The sequence below is a fragment of the Capra hircus genome, chromosome 21 (assembly GCF_001704415.2).
Source record: "Capra hircus breed San Clemente chromosome 21, ASM170441v1, whole genome shotgun sequence".
NCBI classification, from domain to species: Eukaryota; Metazoa; Chordata; class Mammalia; order Artiodactyla; family Bovidae; genus Capra; species Capra hircus.
This window is the reverse complement of record NC_030828.1, coordinates 7,335,093-7,349,494: the sequence shown is the minus strand read 5'-3', so window position 1 is coordinate 7,349,494 and position 14,402 is coordinate 7,335,093. Positions and strand designations below refer to the sequence as shown.

The following is a 14,402-nucleotide window of genomic DNA, read 5'->3' as shown; positions in this document are numbered from 1 at the left end:
CACACCAGGCTTCCCTGTACTTCACTCTCTCCCTGAGTTTGCTCAAACTCATGTCCATAAGTCGCTTCAATCATGTCTGACTCTTTGCAACCCCATGGACTGTAGCCCACCAGTATCCTCTGTCCATGGAATTCTCCAGGCAAGAATACTGCAGTGGGTTGCCATTTCCTCCTTTAAGGGATCTGCCCTTGTGGCTCAGACAGTAAAGAATCTGCCTGCAATGCGGGAGACCCAGATTTGATCCTTGGATCAGGCAGATCCCCTGGAGAAGGGCATGGCTACCCACTTCAGTATTCTTGCCTGGAGAATTTCATGAACAGAGGAGCTTGGCAGACTGCAGTCCATGGGATTGCAAAGAGTTGGACATGACTGAGCGACTAACACTTTTCACTTTCATGTCCATTGAGTCAGCGATACTGTCAAACCATTTCATCCTCTGCTGCCCTCTTCTCCTGCCCTCAATCTTTCCCAGGAAAGAGAGATTTAAACTGGCCTCACATTTTTTCCACAGTCCCTTTTTTGGCTAAAAGCCATGAAAAATCCAACATTGGGGATCTCATCCCATTTTCTTTTTTAAAACTAGCAATAGGGATCCAATTGAAAAATAATTAGAGAGACGTTAGTTGGCCAGCTTTCTCCATCCCCCAGTTTACATTAGAGCTATGCAGTGTTAACAAAGAAAATAAGCTGTCTCCTTGTTAGTGGGTGCAACTCAAAGAGTTTACAGTTACGGAGAATGTACTTGAGCAGTGTTCACTGGGATAGAAGCTGGGTTACCCATATCCAGGAGTCCTTACTTCTGGTCTCTCTTCAGCTTCCCAGTGGCCTCTTCCTAGGGCTGGTGACCGTGCAGATCCCACAGGATTGGCCTACCCCAAGTGGTTTGGGAGCTCTAACTGCAACCTAAACCAGTCTTTGCAGGGACTGGAAGGGGAGACAGTATCCAAGAGGGTCTTAGTTAGAAAGGCCCCCCGAAGTCAGTGACTCAGTGTTGCCAGACCCACTGTGAGCTGTAGGAAATACCTGATGTAGGTGACTGCTTTCAGCAAGCAGTTCCCGGAGACAGGGTGAAGCGGCAGTGGGAAAACGATTCTCTAAGTCAGCGGTCCCCAACCTTTTGGGCACCAGGGACCAGTTCTGTGGAAGGCAATTTTTGCATGGACTGGGGTAGTTAGAATAGTTGTGTTGCAGGAAGGCGGACCCCTTCCAGGGCCCCAAACTGGGCTCTTGTCTAACACTTGGAAATGAATTGTCCGAGGAGACACATGTGCTTACAAAGCAAGAGATTTTATTGGGAAAGGGCACCCGGGGGGAGAGCAGTAGGGTAAGGGAACCCAGGAGAACTGCTCTGCTCTGTGCTTTAGTCTACCTGGAAGGGTCAGGGTTTTCTCCAGGGAGTCGAGTGCCGCCCCCCTTTTAATCCTTTCTGTTCCTTAACGCCCGGTCATTTTGCTACAGTGTCATTTAATATGCTAATTTAGAAAAATCAACATATAATGAGCCCCAGGGTCTGTTGGTGATCAAGTTTGTGGCCATCTTGGTCTTAGCTGATTCCATCTAGCTGTTTGTTTGTTTTCTTTTGTATTTTCCTTGTGTATTTCTAGATCTTTTAACATAAGAATTTATACTAACTCCTGCTAAAGGTGGGGGTTGGAGGGTCGCGAGCAAAGACCTGAAGCAACTCTGACAGCAAAATGAGTCAAGACAGACGAAAATGAGGAGGCCTCACAGGCTGGAGAGAGCGTCTTGGACTCCTTGGTTGGAAATCTGGTACCTCCTATGGATCAGCCACTTGCTAGACACGAGGCCCGGCGCCAGCCTCTCCATGGCTTTTTCCCAGCAGCAGGTTCCTTCTGAGGCAGAAGAACAAAAGCTGGGTCTCCTGGGTGGTGGGCCCCTTGTGCTTCAGAGCTGCAGCCCTGACGCTTCTGCTTGCGTTTAGCTGAGGTTCAAGGCTGGTCCAAGGAGTAACCTGGCATTTTGTGTGGTTGTAGGTATGTCTGCGATTACGCCTACTACCTGTCTTTGCATCATGGAAATGGGTGTGCGGCCCTCATCCATGTCCCTCCGTTATCTCCTCGGCTGCCCGCCAGCCTGCTGGGAAAAGCCCTGCAAGTCCTCATCCAGGAAATGCTGGAGGAGATTGAGAAACGCCGGGCTCAAAACCAGAAGCTCAGCCTTTGCAGTTCCAGCCGGGGAGAACCAACTGGGGGACTGCTCCATTAGAGAAAATGAAATGTTTCACTCCTGTGTGTAGAGTTAAACTGTGCTTTGAGGGGCTTTAAAAAAAATTGCTTATAAAACAGTTTACACAAAGGAAAAATGTTCTGAATTCGCTCAACAAAATCACAAAGGGTTATTTTATTGTCAAAAGAAAGAAGAACACTCTGAAAGGCAGACATTTCATAGGGGATTAACTAGCTTCAGTTATGGTTTTCCTGACAATAAAATGAAATGCTGCTGCTGCTGCTGCTGCGTCACTTCAGTCATGTCCAACTCTGTGCAACCCCATAGACGACAGCCCAGCAGGCTCCGCTGTCCCAGTGATTCTCCAGGCAAGAACAGTGGAGTGGGTTGCCATTTGCTTCTCCTATGCGTGGAAGTGAAATCACTCAGTCATGTCCGACTCCTGGTGACCCCATGGACTACAGCCTACCAGGCTCCTCTGTCCATGGGATTTGCCCAGGCGAGAGTACTAGAGTGGGTTGCCATTGCCTTCTCCAAAATGAAATGCTAGTAATGTCTTTTTCCCCCTTAAAGTCTGTGTCTCAGGCCTCTGCGATCCTGTCCGATCGCTGGGACCTCTGCTTTGTTCCCCAGGGCCCCGTGTGGCGGGATGACCTGTGACTGGCCAGCCTGGGGAAACACAGGCACAGCCACCACTGCGGGCCCCCCAGGCTGGTCCTCTGAGCCTGTGCATCCAGGCGCTGCAAGTGCCCTCTGAGCCACCGAGTCTCTAGTGTTTGGGCTCTTTTAACTTCATAAAAAAAATTGTCATAAAATACACATAGCATGAAAGTTATCATTTTAACCATTTTTTAGTGCTCAGTGGCAATATGTACATTGACTCGGGCAACCCTTGCCACCATTATCATCCCAAACTGAAACTCCACACTCATTAAACACTATCTTCTCCCTTCTCCCTCTGGCCCTTGGCATCCACTATTCTACCCTCCCTCTCTGAATCTGACTACTTTGGAGACCTCATATTCATGGAACTTTTGTTTGTGACTGGCTCATTTCACTTAGCAAAATATCTTCAAGGTTGATCCATGTGGCATGCGTCAGAATTTCCTTCCTTTAAGGCTGAGCAACACCCCCATTGTGTATACAGAATACATTTTGTTTATCTGTTCATCTTTCGATGGGCACTGGGTTGTGTCCACCTTTTGGCTGTTGTGAAAATACCGCTGCTATGGACACTGGTGTGCAAGTATCTCTCAGAATCCTGTTTAGGGGTGTGTGTGTGTGTGCATGTGTGACCATACCTAGTGGCATTGCTGGATCATTTGGTAATTCTGAGTTTACTTTTGTGGAGACGCTGCTGTACTGCTTTTCATGGCAGCCATCCCATGTCACATTCCCCCCATAGTGTCTGGCCCCAGAGCAAAGGTTAATAGCTGGGTTTAGCTTTTCTACCATAAACAGTATTTTTCTGCCTTTTAAGAAACAGAACCTCCCCTTTGCATCTTTCATTTTGCCTTTATGGCGTTGTGCCAAGCTGCTCACAACAAGGTTTTACTGTCCCAGTGTTGTCTAGGGGAAAATTTCCATTGGAACCCCCTTTGGCCATATTATTTTTTGGAGGAAGAGCTAAGCTCTGGGAAATTTCTTGTTATGTTGGTGTGCTCACACTGTAATTTTCTACTTAATTTCATTTAAAGAAAAATCATTATTTAATGCCCAGATTTAGTCAGTGTAAGTAAGAGCAGCTGTACCTTAATAACAAAGGAACTGGGCAAAGGAATGCACTTTACCATTAACCCTCCAGCACACTCGTGTGTTTGTAATAGATTTTACAGGACCCCTTTGCGAACGGAATTGGCTCACTTGACATAGAACAGATCAAAGTCCTACTGCAGCAGACCAAAGGCAGCAAGAGGGGCGGGGTGGTCTGGACGCCAAGCACAGGTCTGGCTGCACGGCTATTAATGAGGAGAGCCTTCTGCAATCCTAGGCAAACACCTGCTACCCAGAGCCCTGGGCCACTCCCCCCAACCCCGCCTTATTTTAGCTCGTCTCAGGACGGTGGCAAGCAGGCCTCCTCTTAGACCCAGCTCCAGTGTTATTTCAGATTGTAAAATGTGTGTGGCTTGGCGCCAGGCAGACGTTTAGATGTCACCAGTCAGAGGCCCAGAGCTCTTGATGAACACCCGTCATCTCCCACCCGCTGTGGCCTCCAGGGTTCTTTTGGAAGCAGCCAGAGACCCGTTTACCTCCTGGTCTTAAGTGGCCTGCCATCACCCCAGTACACACTAGGGTCTCTTTAGTTACGGCTGAGGTGCGGGCAGTTCCGAGACGGTTTGAAAGCTGACACAGCTTCAAAAGGCTCAGCCCTGGGTGGGTCATTTAACAGCTGGGGGATCTTGGACATGTCTGCGTGTTTGCTCATCTATAAAACAGAGGAACAGAAATCCTTCCTTTGCAGAGTTACTGTGAAGACCTGGTGAGAGAGTGGACGTGAATGTCCGTCAGTGAGGACAGAGCGCTGCACGTGGGCCTTGGAGCTGGACCTGGGAGGGTGGATACGGAAGTAGTGCTGCTGGATTGCGGGCTTGGGCAGGGGCGCGGTGGGGCGAGGGTATTGCACGTCTCAACCCCAGCACCTTCATCCTCAGGAGACCCTGCTGCTCCCCTGGCTGAGGACAGGTGCAGACTGAGCCTCTGCGGCCTGGAGGCACAGCACTGCCCACCTGGGGTGGTGGGAATCTTGCTGCCTGGGCTCCTTCCAGAGGTGAGATGCCCAACCGAGCCTCACGTGAGCCTGCTGTGAGTCATGGGTCCTCTAGTGAAGGTCTCCTGGGTACCAGGCTCACCGTGACAGTGGGAAGCAAAACTCCAGGGCAACACCGAGAGTTGAGAGTCCCCTGTTTTTTGTTTTTAGGTCCAAGTCCTTGACACTCACCAGGTCGTAAGCAAGCACAGCCTTTCATTTACTTCTACCGCCTACACCTGGCTAGTTAACCCCCTTTGTCCAGTAGCCTGATTTTATTATTGATGTATAAAGTCCCATGATCAAAGTTTAATAAATGATCATGTCTTCCTGATGTGTAAGAACATGTATAGCTTGTTTCTGTCGAACATGTCTTCACACTTCCTACCATGACATTTCCTCTGGCAAAGATCACGATCCTGGGATTTGTAGTCTCTGGGCCAGGGCTTCGCAGGTGGCGCTAATGGTAAAGAACCCACCTGCCAGTGCCAGAGACGGAAGAGACGTGGGCTCAATCCTTGGGTCGGGAAGATCCCCTGGAGGTGGGCATGACAACCCACTCCAGGATTCTTGCCTGGGGAATCCCATGGACAGAGGAGCCTGGTGGCTACAGTCCCTAGGGTCGCACAGAGTCAGACAGGACTCAAGCGACTTCACACAGCATCCTGGGGTAGGCCAAGATCGTCGGCTGGAAAGTAACTAAGGTGTCTGTGCAGCGCCAGTGAGCTGTGCCCTGCGTGCGTGTCCAAGGCCTTGCCTGTGCCCTCTGAGGAGGTGTGCGGACCGTGAGGGACCAACCAGGACGTCAAAGTGTGAACAGAGTCCTTTGCCCCAGGATCGCCCAGACGAAACCTGCCCTGGCCTGACTTTTGTCTATGGAAAAGCCTACAGAGCAGTCAAAAATCAAGTACAGATATCTCTATTTTATAGAAATTCAAGTTTTCTTCTGGCTGATGTAATGGAGAGAATAGCTTTCCTGTTCACCCGAAACGTGCATGCCGAGAAGGTTCAGCTGTCGGAAACAGGGCGACGCCTTCACGCAGAATGCCTCCCAGCGAACACACACGCCACCTGTAGCTCAGCTTCCCGGCTCAGAAGTGCGGGGAGGGGCAAAATCAGAGACCAAAGTGCATACAGAATTCCTTTATTTAACTTAAACCATGTAGTACTTTAACTACTAGAAAAAAGCAGAGTAAGAGAAACTAAAGTTGCCTTAGCTTCAGCCATTCAAAATAGACAAAGTTTCTTTTTTTTTTTTTTTTTTCGGTAATGTAAAGAATCCGGAGTATATTGCAATAACAGGAATAAATTCTTACAACAGAATATACAAAAAAACATTTTGAAATTTTTTTCATCTACTGATTTTTTTCATATAAACAGAGGAATTTTTTTAGGAATAATTTATACACAGAAAGTCATTTTATGTAACAAATTGGCCATGTTATTACCTTTTTTTAATTTTTAACTTTTTTTTAAAAACTTTTGTTTAAACAAGAAAACTCAGAAAATGCATTATTTGTGATGCATCCATTCCATCGTGCCTTCTGGTTTGATTTTTATTTTTATTTTTTTCTCCCAGAGGTAGACAGACTCTGGCAAACCCCAATCTCAACCTCACTGGCTTAGAAAGCAGACAGGTGTCTTTGCCAAGCATCCATCACCTGTGGTTGTGTCTGCGCAACACCAAACATCCAAAGGAAAAGTTGCAAACAAAACCCAAATTGGTTCTGGACCTTTCTCCCATGTAGCACAAAACACCCAGGTGTTTCCAGTGATGGGGATTTTGTGGAGCTGTGCTGATATGGCCAATGACCCACTGAGAGCAGGAAGCAATGGAGTCAAACTTAAAAAAGATCTTGAGTATATATATGTGTAGTTTGTATTAAAAAGAGTTTGTTTTCTATTGAAAAACATCTACATTCGGTGTTTTGCCTCAAATAAAAATAGGGTCTCTTCCTCGTCATAGCAAAGCATTAACCATGATATGAGGCATGGAAGCAAATGGCCTGCGTGCGCCAGAATTACCGTCTTTCTGTGGCAGTCTGCGCGGCGCGCTCATCGCGAAAGCCGTGAGCCGTGCGATGGAGTCCTTCCATCTCGAGGCTCCGCCCAACAGTACCAACCAACCCAACCAGATGTGGATGGCGCCACAGCGCCGCTGGGCTGCAACACCTCTGCGATTTGCTGGGCCAATGAGGTTCTTTCAGTCTGTTAAAGTAGCTACACTCCAAAGGGAAATGAGCAGTAAAAGATGATCCCCTACCCAACCAGGGGGTTCTGGAAGACCAAGATACTGAAGATACAGAACTACTTCTTAAACCGTCGTCCCTTTGTTATAAACTAGGGCACAAAGCATGGGGGAAAAGAGGGTGAACCACGGCTTGGGTCAGGGTAAAATCCTTTTTTTTTTTTTTTTTTGGCATCTTGTAAAGCTAGCTAGTAAACAGGTGTCCTAAAAAAATGGATCACAAATACACATTTGCACACACAGAGAAAAAAAGTGTCTTTAAATTATTCTCAGCAATTATAAACTACAAACATTTTATAAAATTATTCTATGTTCTTACAAAAATGCAATGAAACGTTTAATTAGTTCTTGTAAACCAGATCTTCGTCAACTGACTACCCGTAATCTACTGGACTTAAGAGCCCTATTGAAAACGCTAATGAGTGACTAATTACAACGATGTTCACCAGAAAGATGTGGACACACACAAACGTGGACACACAGATGAGTAATCATTATGTTCTTGCATGAACAAAACAAAACCCTAAAGTCACGCCCCAGAACTGACAACTGACGGTGCGATGCAGTTCGTGTTCTTGAACAATCTGACTGAACTCCGCAGTAACAGTTTCCAAAGTGGGATGTTAGGTTTATCTGTTGACACCAAATGCCCACGGATGACTGCTGAGCCTTGATGTGGTCTGACACCTTCAGAAACCATCAAGTTCCAAGCACAGCCCACACTTCTTCCAAGCCCTGTACCTTCTGCTCACGCTTTCCTCTCTCCACGTCATTCACGATCCCTGTTACAATGGTTTCCTGCCACCTCCTCATTCCACCATCAAGGAGTGTTCATCTGCTTGTTCTCTAAATGACCAACTAGTCATCTAAGCTGGAGGCCAAAAATGAAACCCTCTGGCCTGTCCAAGGTCTGTATCTTCAGCATCTCTGGCAACAGAGGTTCGGTCTAAGCAACATCCTCTCTTGACGTTCTCATCTGTACCACCCACTATGTCAGAGTGGAGTTAAGAGTTTGATTTCATCACTGGTTCTTAAAGAGTGGATCTCTGGGCCATGTCTCCCAATGCTGCTTAGCCCAGGAAATGGAAAGACAGCCAACAAACACAAAAGTAATATTAACAAAAGAACAAACCCCAAACTTTAAATGCATTACTGGGTCTGCTGGAATGGGCCAAGGCATACCACGGAGCTTTACTGCCAACTGGAGGGTGCTTGTGTTCTGGAAAGAGTTGCCTTTAACACTGTCTGGCCGGAGGACCCAACAGTGACAGCTGAGGACCTTGGACCAAGTATCCTAGCCTTCTCACTGCTCTGAGGTACCTGTGACCTTGTCATAACAGCGGCCTGCATCCCATACAGCCGCCTGCCCCAGAGGTGGGCTGCTGAGAAAGAGGCTTCAGTGGAACAAACTGGCCTAGAATTTGGCATCATACTTGGCTCTGACATGTTACCCAACCCGGAACACACCACTTCATGCCAAGCATTTTTCGATTGAGTAGCTCCACAATAACCTTTTTCTTTTTTCCTATTATTGAAATGTTCCAAGTCATAAGAAACAGGCTGGAAGGAAAGGCCAGTGTGGGCCATGAACATAGACTTCTCTCTTCCAAGGAGGAAGCTCATTCCAACTGCGTCAAATGTCAGGACATCCTCTAAGGGAGTCCTGGGGTGGTCTGGGTCTCACCCAGCTGCAGTTCAACAACGTCTCCAGAACACACCAGCTCCTGCTGCCTCAGGGAAGGGCTGTGTGTGGTCAGGTTTTAATGATCACTTCGATTCAATGATGTGCCTCAGTGGTTCACGTCACGCCAAGCAGTGCGAGCTGCTGTCAGAAGGAGGCTGCACGGAGAACGCCACAACTCAGCTTAAGTTATTTGGAGCATACAAAGGAGGAAACCAAGAAGAGGTGGGGAAATGAGCATAAAATTAGGCTAGAACTGTGGACAGATGATGCCTTGGTAGAGTCAAGGTGGGTGGTTTGGTCCAGTAAAATAACTGCACCATCACACAAGCAAAAAATTCTCTTTTATTTGTGTTTCTGAAGCATTTGTTATGATGGGCACTATACTGTTAGTGTTAGTGTTTTCTATTTAAAGGAAAGCCACCTACATAAAACAAGAAGTGACACCAACAACTCGGACAGTTTAAACAAAACCCTTATAACCAGCTGAATGATCTGTAGAAATCCAGTTGTGGAAACCGGTAGGTGTGTGCAAAACGGAGGAGAGGCCGCTATTCCACGGGGTCACCTACAGTGTGGAAGCGGGAAACCCTGATCAGACACTACTTCTCAATGACCTTAAGATGCCAGGGGACCTGGGGAAGGAGAGGGGTGTTCCAGCAGGAGAGAGGAGCTCCTGAGCACAACTGCAGTCCTGGGAGCAGAAAGGAGCCGCCACACTTGGGGAGATCCCCCCCTCTGCATTTCCCAGATGAAACGCCAGTGCCTGTGAGAGCAGCTGCTGGAGGGGGCGCGTCCACCTGTGAGCAGCGGCAGCGGGGGAGGAGGCACAGCCCCTTCCAGCCCAAAGGTTTGGTACGTCTTTGTTTGCCCCTGGGAAGGAGGTGAGGGCGAGGTGGAGAGAACAGCCTGGACAGGGAGGGGGGGACTCTTCCTGCATCCTACCTGGGGCTGGCCACCACCAGGTCGAGAACCCGCAGGAGGCGCTCGCCCCGCTCTCTCGGAGCCCACGTGGCCGCAGAGAGTGCTGACTTGACCCGGCTGAGGGCCCAGCGGCCACCCTGCGGCCACAGGGGCGGTGGGGGCCCTGGCTCGGCCTGGTCCCCACCCTGGAAACCACCGCCCCTCCCCTCAGTCTGCACTGAGTAGCTGGTTTCCAAGAAAACCTTCGGGGCCCCTCCTTGCCTCTGGGGAAACTGAGCCAGGAGGAGAACAGGAGCGACGCCAAATGAGCCGTCGCAGAGAAAGGCGAGTGGGGAGGGGAGCTCGTGCTGCTGGGACCCCGGGATACAGGCTGGCCTCGCCCTGCGTCCCCTGGTGTGTGCGGCCTGTGGTGTGCATGAGGTTACCAGTATCAACGGCATATTGTCAGGTGCTGAGAAATGTGAGATGTACTCCTTTTATATATACACATATAAAAAATAAGAGTGAGGTAGATAAATGTTTGGGAAAGAAAAACAAAACAAAAACCCCTAAACTGTCCTGTCTCACACACACACACACGCGCGCACATACACAAACACACACACAAAGCCTTTTCTCAGTACTTAAATTCATAAGGGGGCTTCTCTACAGTGATTGAAACTGGTATCACAAAATAAATTAAAACTCCTACATATATCTTAATTTTTTTCTTTTTCTCATTTTTTAAGGGGAAAACTATGGGACAGAGACTAGAGGAAATAGTGGGACTAGTCCGAGACTAGTGACAAGCGAAAAAGCACTACCAACTTTCTTGTGTGTGTTTAATCTCCAGTCGCAACTAGCAATCACCATACTGTATAGCTGTCCTTACTCCTAATTTAAACATTTCCATCCCGGAAGCAACTCTTGTGCTGGCATTACTCTGGTGAGAAGTGCGGAAAACTAAACAAAAGGAGAGCCCGGGCTCCGAGCACTCGGCCTGCTGGCCGGGGAACGACTCCCCTGCGCCAGGCCCCCGGTCCTCTGGGCACGGGGCGTGGTCCTCGCCCCGCGGCGCCTGCTGTCCTGACCTGCTGAGGGGCTGCGGGTGGCTCCGTGAGGACACCGCCCCTGCGCCCCACTCCCCACCGGCGCGGGGAGCCTGCCCTGGGGCGTCTCTCCGGTTCTAAAGACAGGTAGGTCCGGTGGGGGCGCGGGGCGGCGGCAGGACTCCGGAGACGGGCCCGCTGGAGCGTGCCGCTGCACCCCTGGACTCAGCAGCTGTTTTCCATGGGATGGAAGGATTAAATAGCCATTAAAAAAAAAAAGTAATCCAAATGCCTAGTGTCTGCAGTTAAAACTGCTGTTGTACCCAAGAATTAAAAAAATAGATATATGTGTGTCACAACTGAAACAAAGGCAAGGGAAAGAGAAGCTGAGACCTGTCAACAACGGTGAGTATCAACACTGAACAGGGATGTGCGATATATTTAGCCTTTTTTTTCTGACCTGAGTTTGTATCATGTCTTGCACTGTAACAGACTCAGACGCGGTGTGAGGGCAGGCTGGGGAGAGAGGGTCGGGGCAGGCACCCGCCATCTCTCCGCGCCCCCCTCACCAGCTTCATGCCCACAGAGCCTACGGGTAGAACAGAACTAACGGGGCAGGGGGAGCAGGGAGGGCTATGTATTTATAAAAAGGCATCAAACAGTTCATGGCGGAATTATGTTATATAAGTATCAGTTACTGGGAAGAGAGGAAGAAAGTCACGCACTCTAGTACAAAGCATAAGAAGTTTCTTGGAGTGAGCAGAGAGGGAAGAGAGTAGACCTGAAGGTTTTCATAGATTAAATCCACAAAGATAAAGAACAAAAAAAATAGCAGCTTTTTTTTTTTTCTGTACAGACGTATAGATGAATATCTGAACCGTAAAAAAGTTATAAAAGTGACATTAAAGACGATGTGTATGCAAATGTTTCATGGTCTAACATAGAACTGTAAGACCCACGAAGAAGTCCTAGTAACAGAGAAAATGTCAACAAAGCTTAGAATGCTTGAATCCATGTACTGCTTTTCTTCGCACTGTTGTGGTGTTGGGATTGCTTTCCTTGCAGACCTGCATGAACAGGTGGGCTGAGGCCCTGGCAACCCCTTCCCGTCTGTGTCCTTGGGGGCTGGGCGGGGGCAGGAGACTGGCACGTGGACGACCTTTACTCAAAGCCTGTCTTCCAGACTCCCAACAGGGCCTGTTTCCTCCAGAATTCCCGGGGGGCGGGGGGCTAGAAGGTGGGGGTGCAGAAAGTGTGGGGTGGGGAAGCCAGGCTGGCTTCTCCCCATCCTCACTGAGAGCGAGTCTCATTCTGTCCAGTGCCCCCCAAATCACCTCGTCAGAAGCCATTGGACCTGTGTGAAGGCGAGACTCGAACACCGGGGACGACCGGGTGCAGGGGGTCAGCAGCGTGGCCCTTAACAAGTAACTAGCTCCCGGCTCGCCCAGGCCTCCGGAAAGGAGAGAACGGAGGTGGGGGCGGTGGGGGGTGGGGCGCTGAGGGGGAAAAGTGGGGGTTTTGGCAGAATTTGGCAGCGTTAACAATGGTCACAACCTTGGGTGAACGATGGCCCTTTGTAAATTTCGTATGTCCCTAAAAATGTAAAAGACACAGTTTAAAAAATCCCGTCTCAACGTGTTTGTTTTTTTTTTATAAAGACCTACGGTGACCGGCAGGTGTGTTCAGGGCAACGTGGGGCCACAGACGGGCAGCCCTCGCTTCAATCCGATGCAGAGGGCATCCTGCCTGGGCTTGCGGCAAATGTGTTTCCACCATGAAGCAGAAAGAGAGAGAAACGTGGGAAGAGAGTGATAGAGACAGGGAGAGAGAGGAGACTTGATTCTCAAGTGTTGCTATTAAGTGTTGTCATTAAGGTTCTTAAAGGCCCGTGTCAGTTAAGGGTTTGGGTAGGGAAATAAAAAGCGGCTTGCATATTGAGAAAAGGAACATCCCAAATGTGTTTACTGCAGAGAAGCCGTCTCCTGTGGGCAGCCATGGCAGTTCTGAAGATCCACTGAGGTACAGGAAGCTGTGAATAGATTGTGAACACTCTCTCCCCACCCTCGCCGCGCGCGCGCGTTACTGTGTGCACGGCGGCTCTGCGATCAGCAGGTGGAGGACTGGGGCAGCGGCAGGGCGCGCTCGTTCTTGCGGCCCCCGTTCATGTGCGCGTACGGCTGCCGCTCGTCGAAGCTGGCCCGCAGGACCAGCACGCCCGGGCCCGGGCCGTTCTCGGCCTTGTGTCCTGAGTGTCTGTCGGGCAGCGGCAGGGAGGCAGAGGAGGCCGAGGGGTCCAGCGGCACGCTCTCCATGTTCTCGGGCTCCAGGTCCAGCTCCTCCGGCTCCGGCGGCTTGTTCTCCTCGCTGTAGTAGAAGGAGACCTCCCGGAAGCCCGCCTCCATCTCGTCCTTGACGCTGCTGATGATCTCCAGGAACGAAGGCCGCATCTTGGGGTTGTACTGCCAGCACATGCGCATCAGCTCAAACCTGCGGGGAGACGGCAGAGGTGGGCCCCGCCGGAGGGCGCAGGCCGGGCAGCCCCGCCACCCCGAGCGCAGGGAGCACGCCGCAGGCCGCCAGGCCCCCAGCTCCGGATCTTCCTGACACAGGAGAGTGTCTACTCGGTCTCTCTGACACAGGTACAGTGTCTACCTTCTCTCTCTGACACAGGAGAGCGTCTGCTTGTGTCTCTCTGACACAGGTAGCCTTCAGCTTCTCCCGACTTACGTCCACCACTGCAGTCACTTTACCCACATGCAGGACTCAACCCTAACTCTCACATCCCAAGAGGGACAAACACAGGTCCCACACGGAGTGCCAGTGGCTCAGTCATGTCCTGCTCTTTGCGACCCCAGGGACTGTAGCCCGCCAGGCTCCTCCGTCCGTGGGATTATCCAGGCAAGAACGCTGCAGTGGGTTTGCCATTTCCTCCTCTGGGGGAATCTTCCCCAGGGATGGAACCCAGGGTCTCCCACATTGCAGGCGGATTCTTTGTAGGTATTTGAGCCACCCACAAAAGCCTCTTATTACATGTATTTACATAAAATGCAAACCAGCCTTCTATCTGAAGCATCTCCTGCAGCCACTGGATAAACATTATTTCCAGAATTAGAAAGCTAAGGAGGCTGAGCAGCGATCAGTTTTCCCCACAGTGCTCTCTCCTTCAGTTCTACCCACGCTGTTTCCAAGCTTCCTCCTGGGTGCAGGGGGCCACTGGCAGAGAACTGAGGACAAGCAATGCCAGGCAGTGTGGCTGCAAGACAGAAGGGGCACAGGGCCCCCTTCCAGCGCCTGGGCTCAGGCTGCGTTCGGCGTGTCCCAAGGTGGCAGAGCCAGCATGGGAGACGGGCTGCCCTGAACCCAGCGAGAGCGGGGCCTGGAGCCAGATGAGAGAGCCTGGTGCCAAGGTCCCTGCTCAGGCCCAGGGCGGGCAGAGAGGGCACCTGGGAAGCCTCGGCGTCATGTGGCCACAGCGACCGGCCCAGCATCAGGCCCGAGCCCCTAGAACAGGCGGCTGCACGGCGGAAAAGCCAGGAGCAGGCTGTGCTGATAGCGGTTCAGCACAGCTGCGGGGGGAGGGGCACCCCT

At 50.4% G+C, this 14,402-nt stretch overlaps 2 protein-coding genes across 3 annotated transcripts in view; one reads left to right on the top strand and one right to left on the bottom strand.

Moving 5' to 3' along the window:
• PGPEP1L (pyroglutamyl-peptidase I-like) overlaps positions 1-2,467 on the top strand; it is a 70,266-nt gene extending 67,799 nt beyond the window's left edge. For both annotated transcript variants that reach the window (XM_018065948.1, XM_013972902.2), the window contains one exon: positions 1,995-2,467. In XM_018065948.1, the coding sequence (XP_017921437.1) occupies positions 1,995-2,226 (232 nt within the window). In that variant the 3' untranslated portion in view covers positions 2,227-2,467. The remainder of the gene's footprint in view (positions 1-1,994) is intronic.
• IGF1R (insulin like growth factor 1 receptor) overlaps positions 6,062-14,402 on the bottom strand; it is a 304,928-nt gene continuing 296,587 nt past the window's right edge. Inside the window, exon 21 of the mRNA XM_018065947.1 lies at positions 6,062-13,301. Within this exon, the coding sequence (XP_017921436.1) occupies positions 12,920-13,301 (382 nt within the window). The 3' untranslated portion in view covers positions 6,062-12,919. The remainder of the gene's footprint in view (positions 13,302-14,402) is intronic.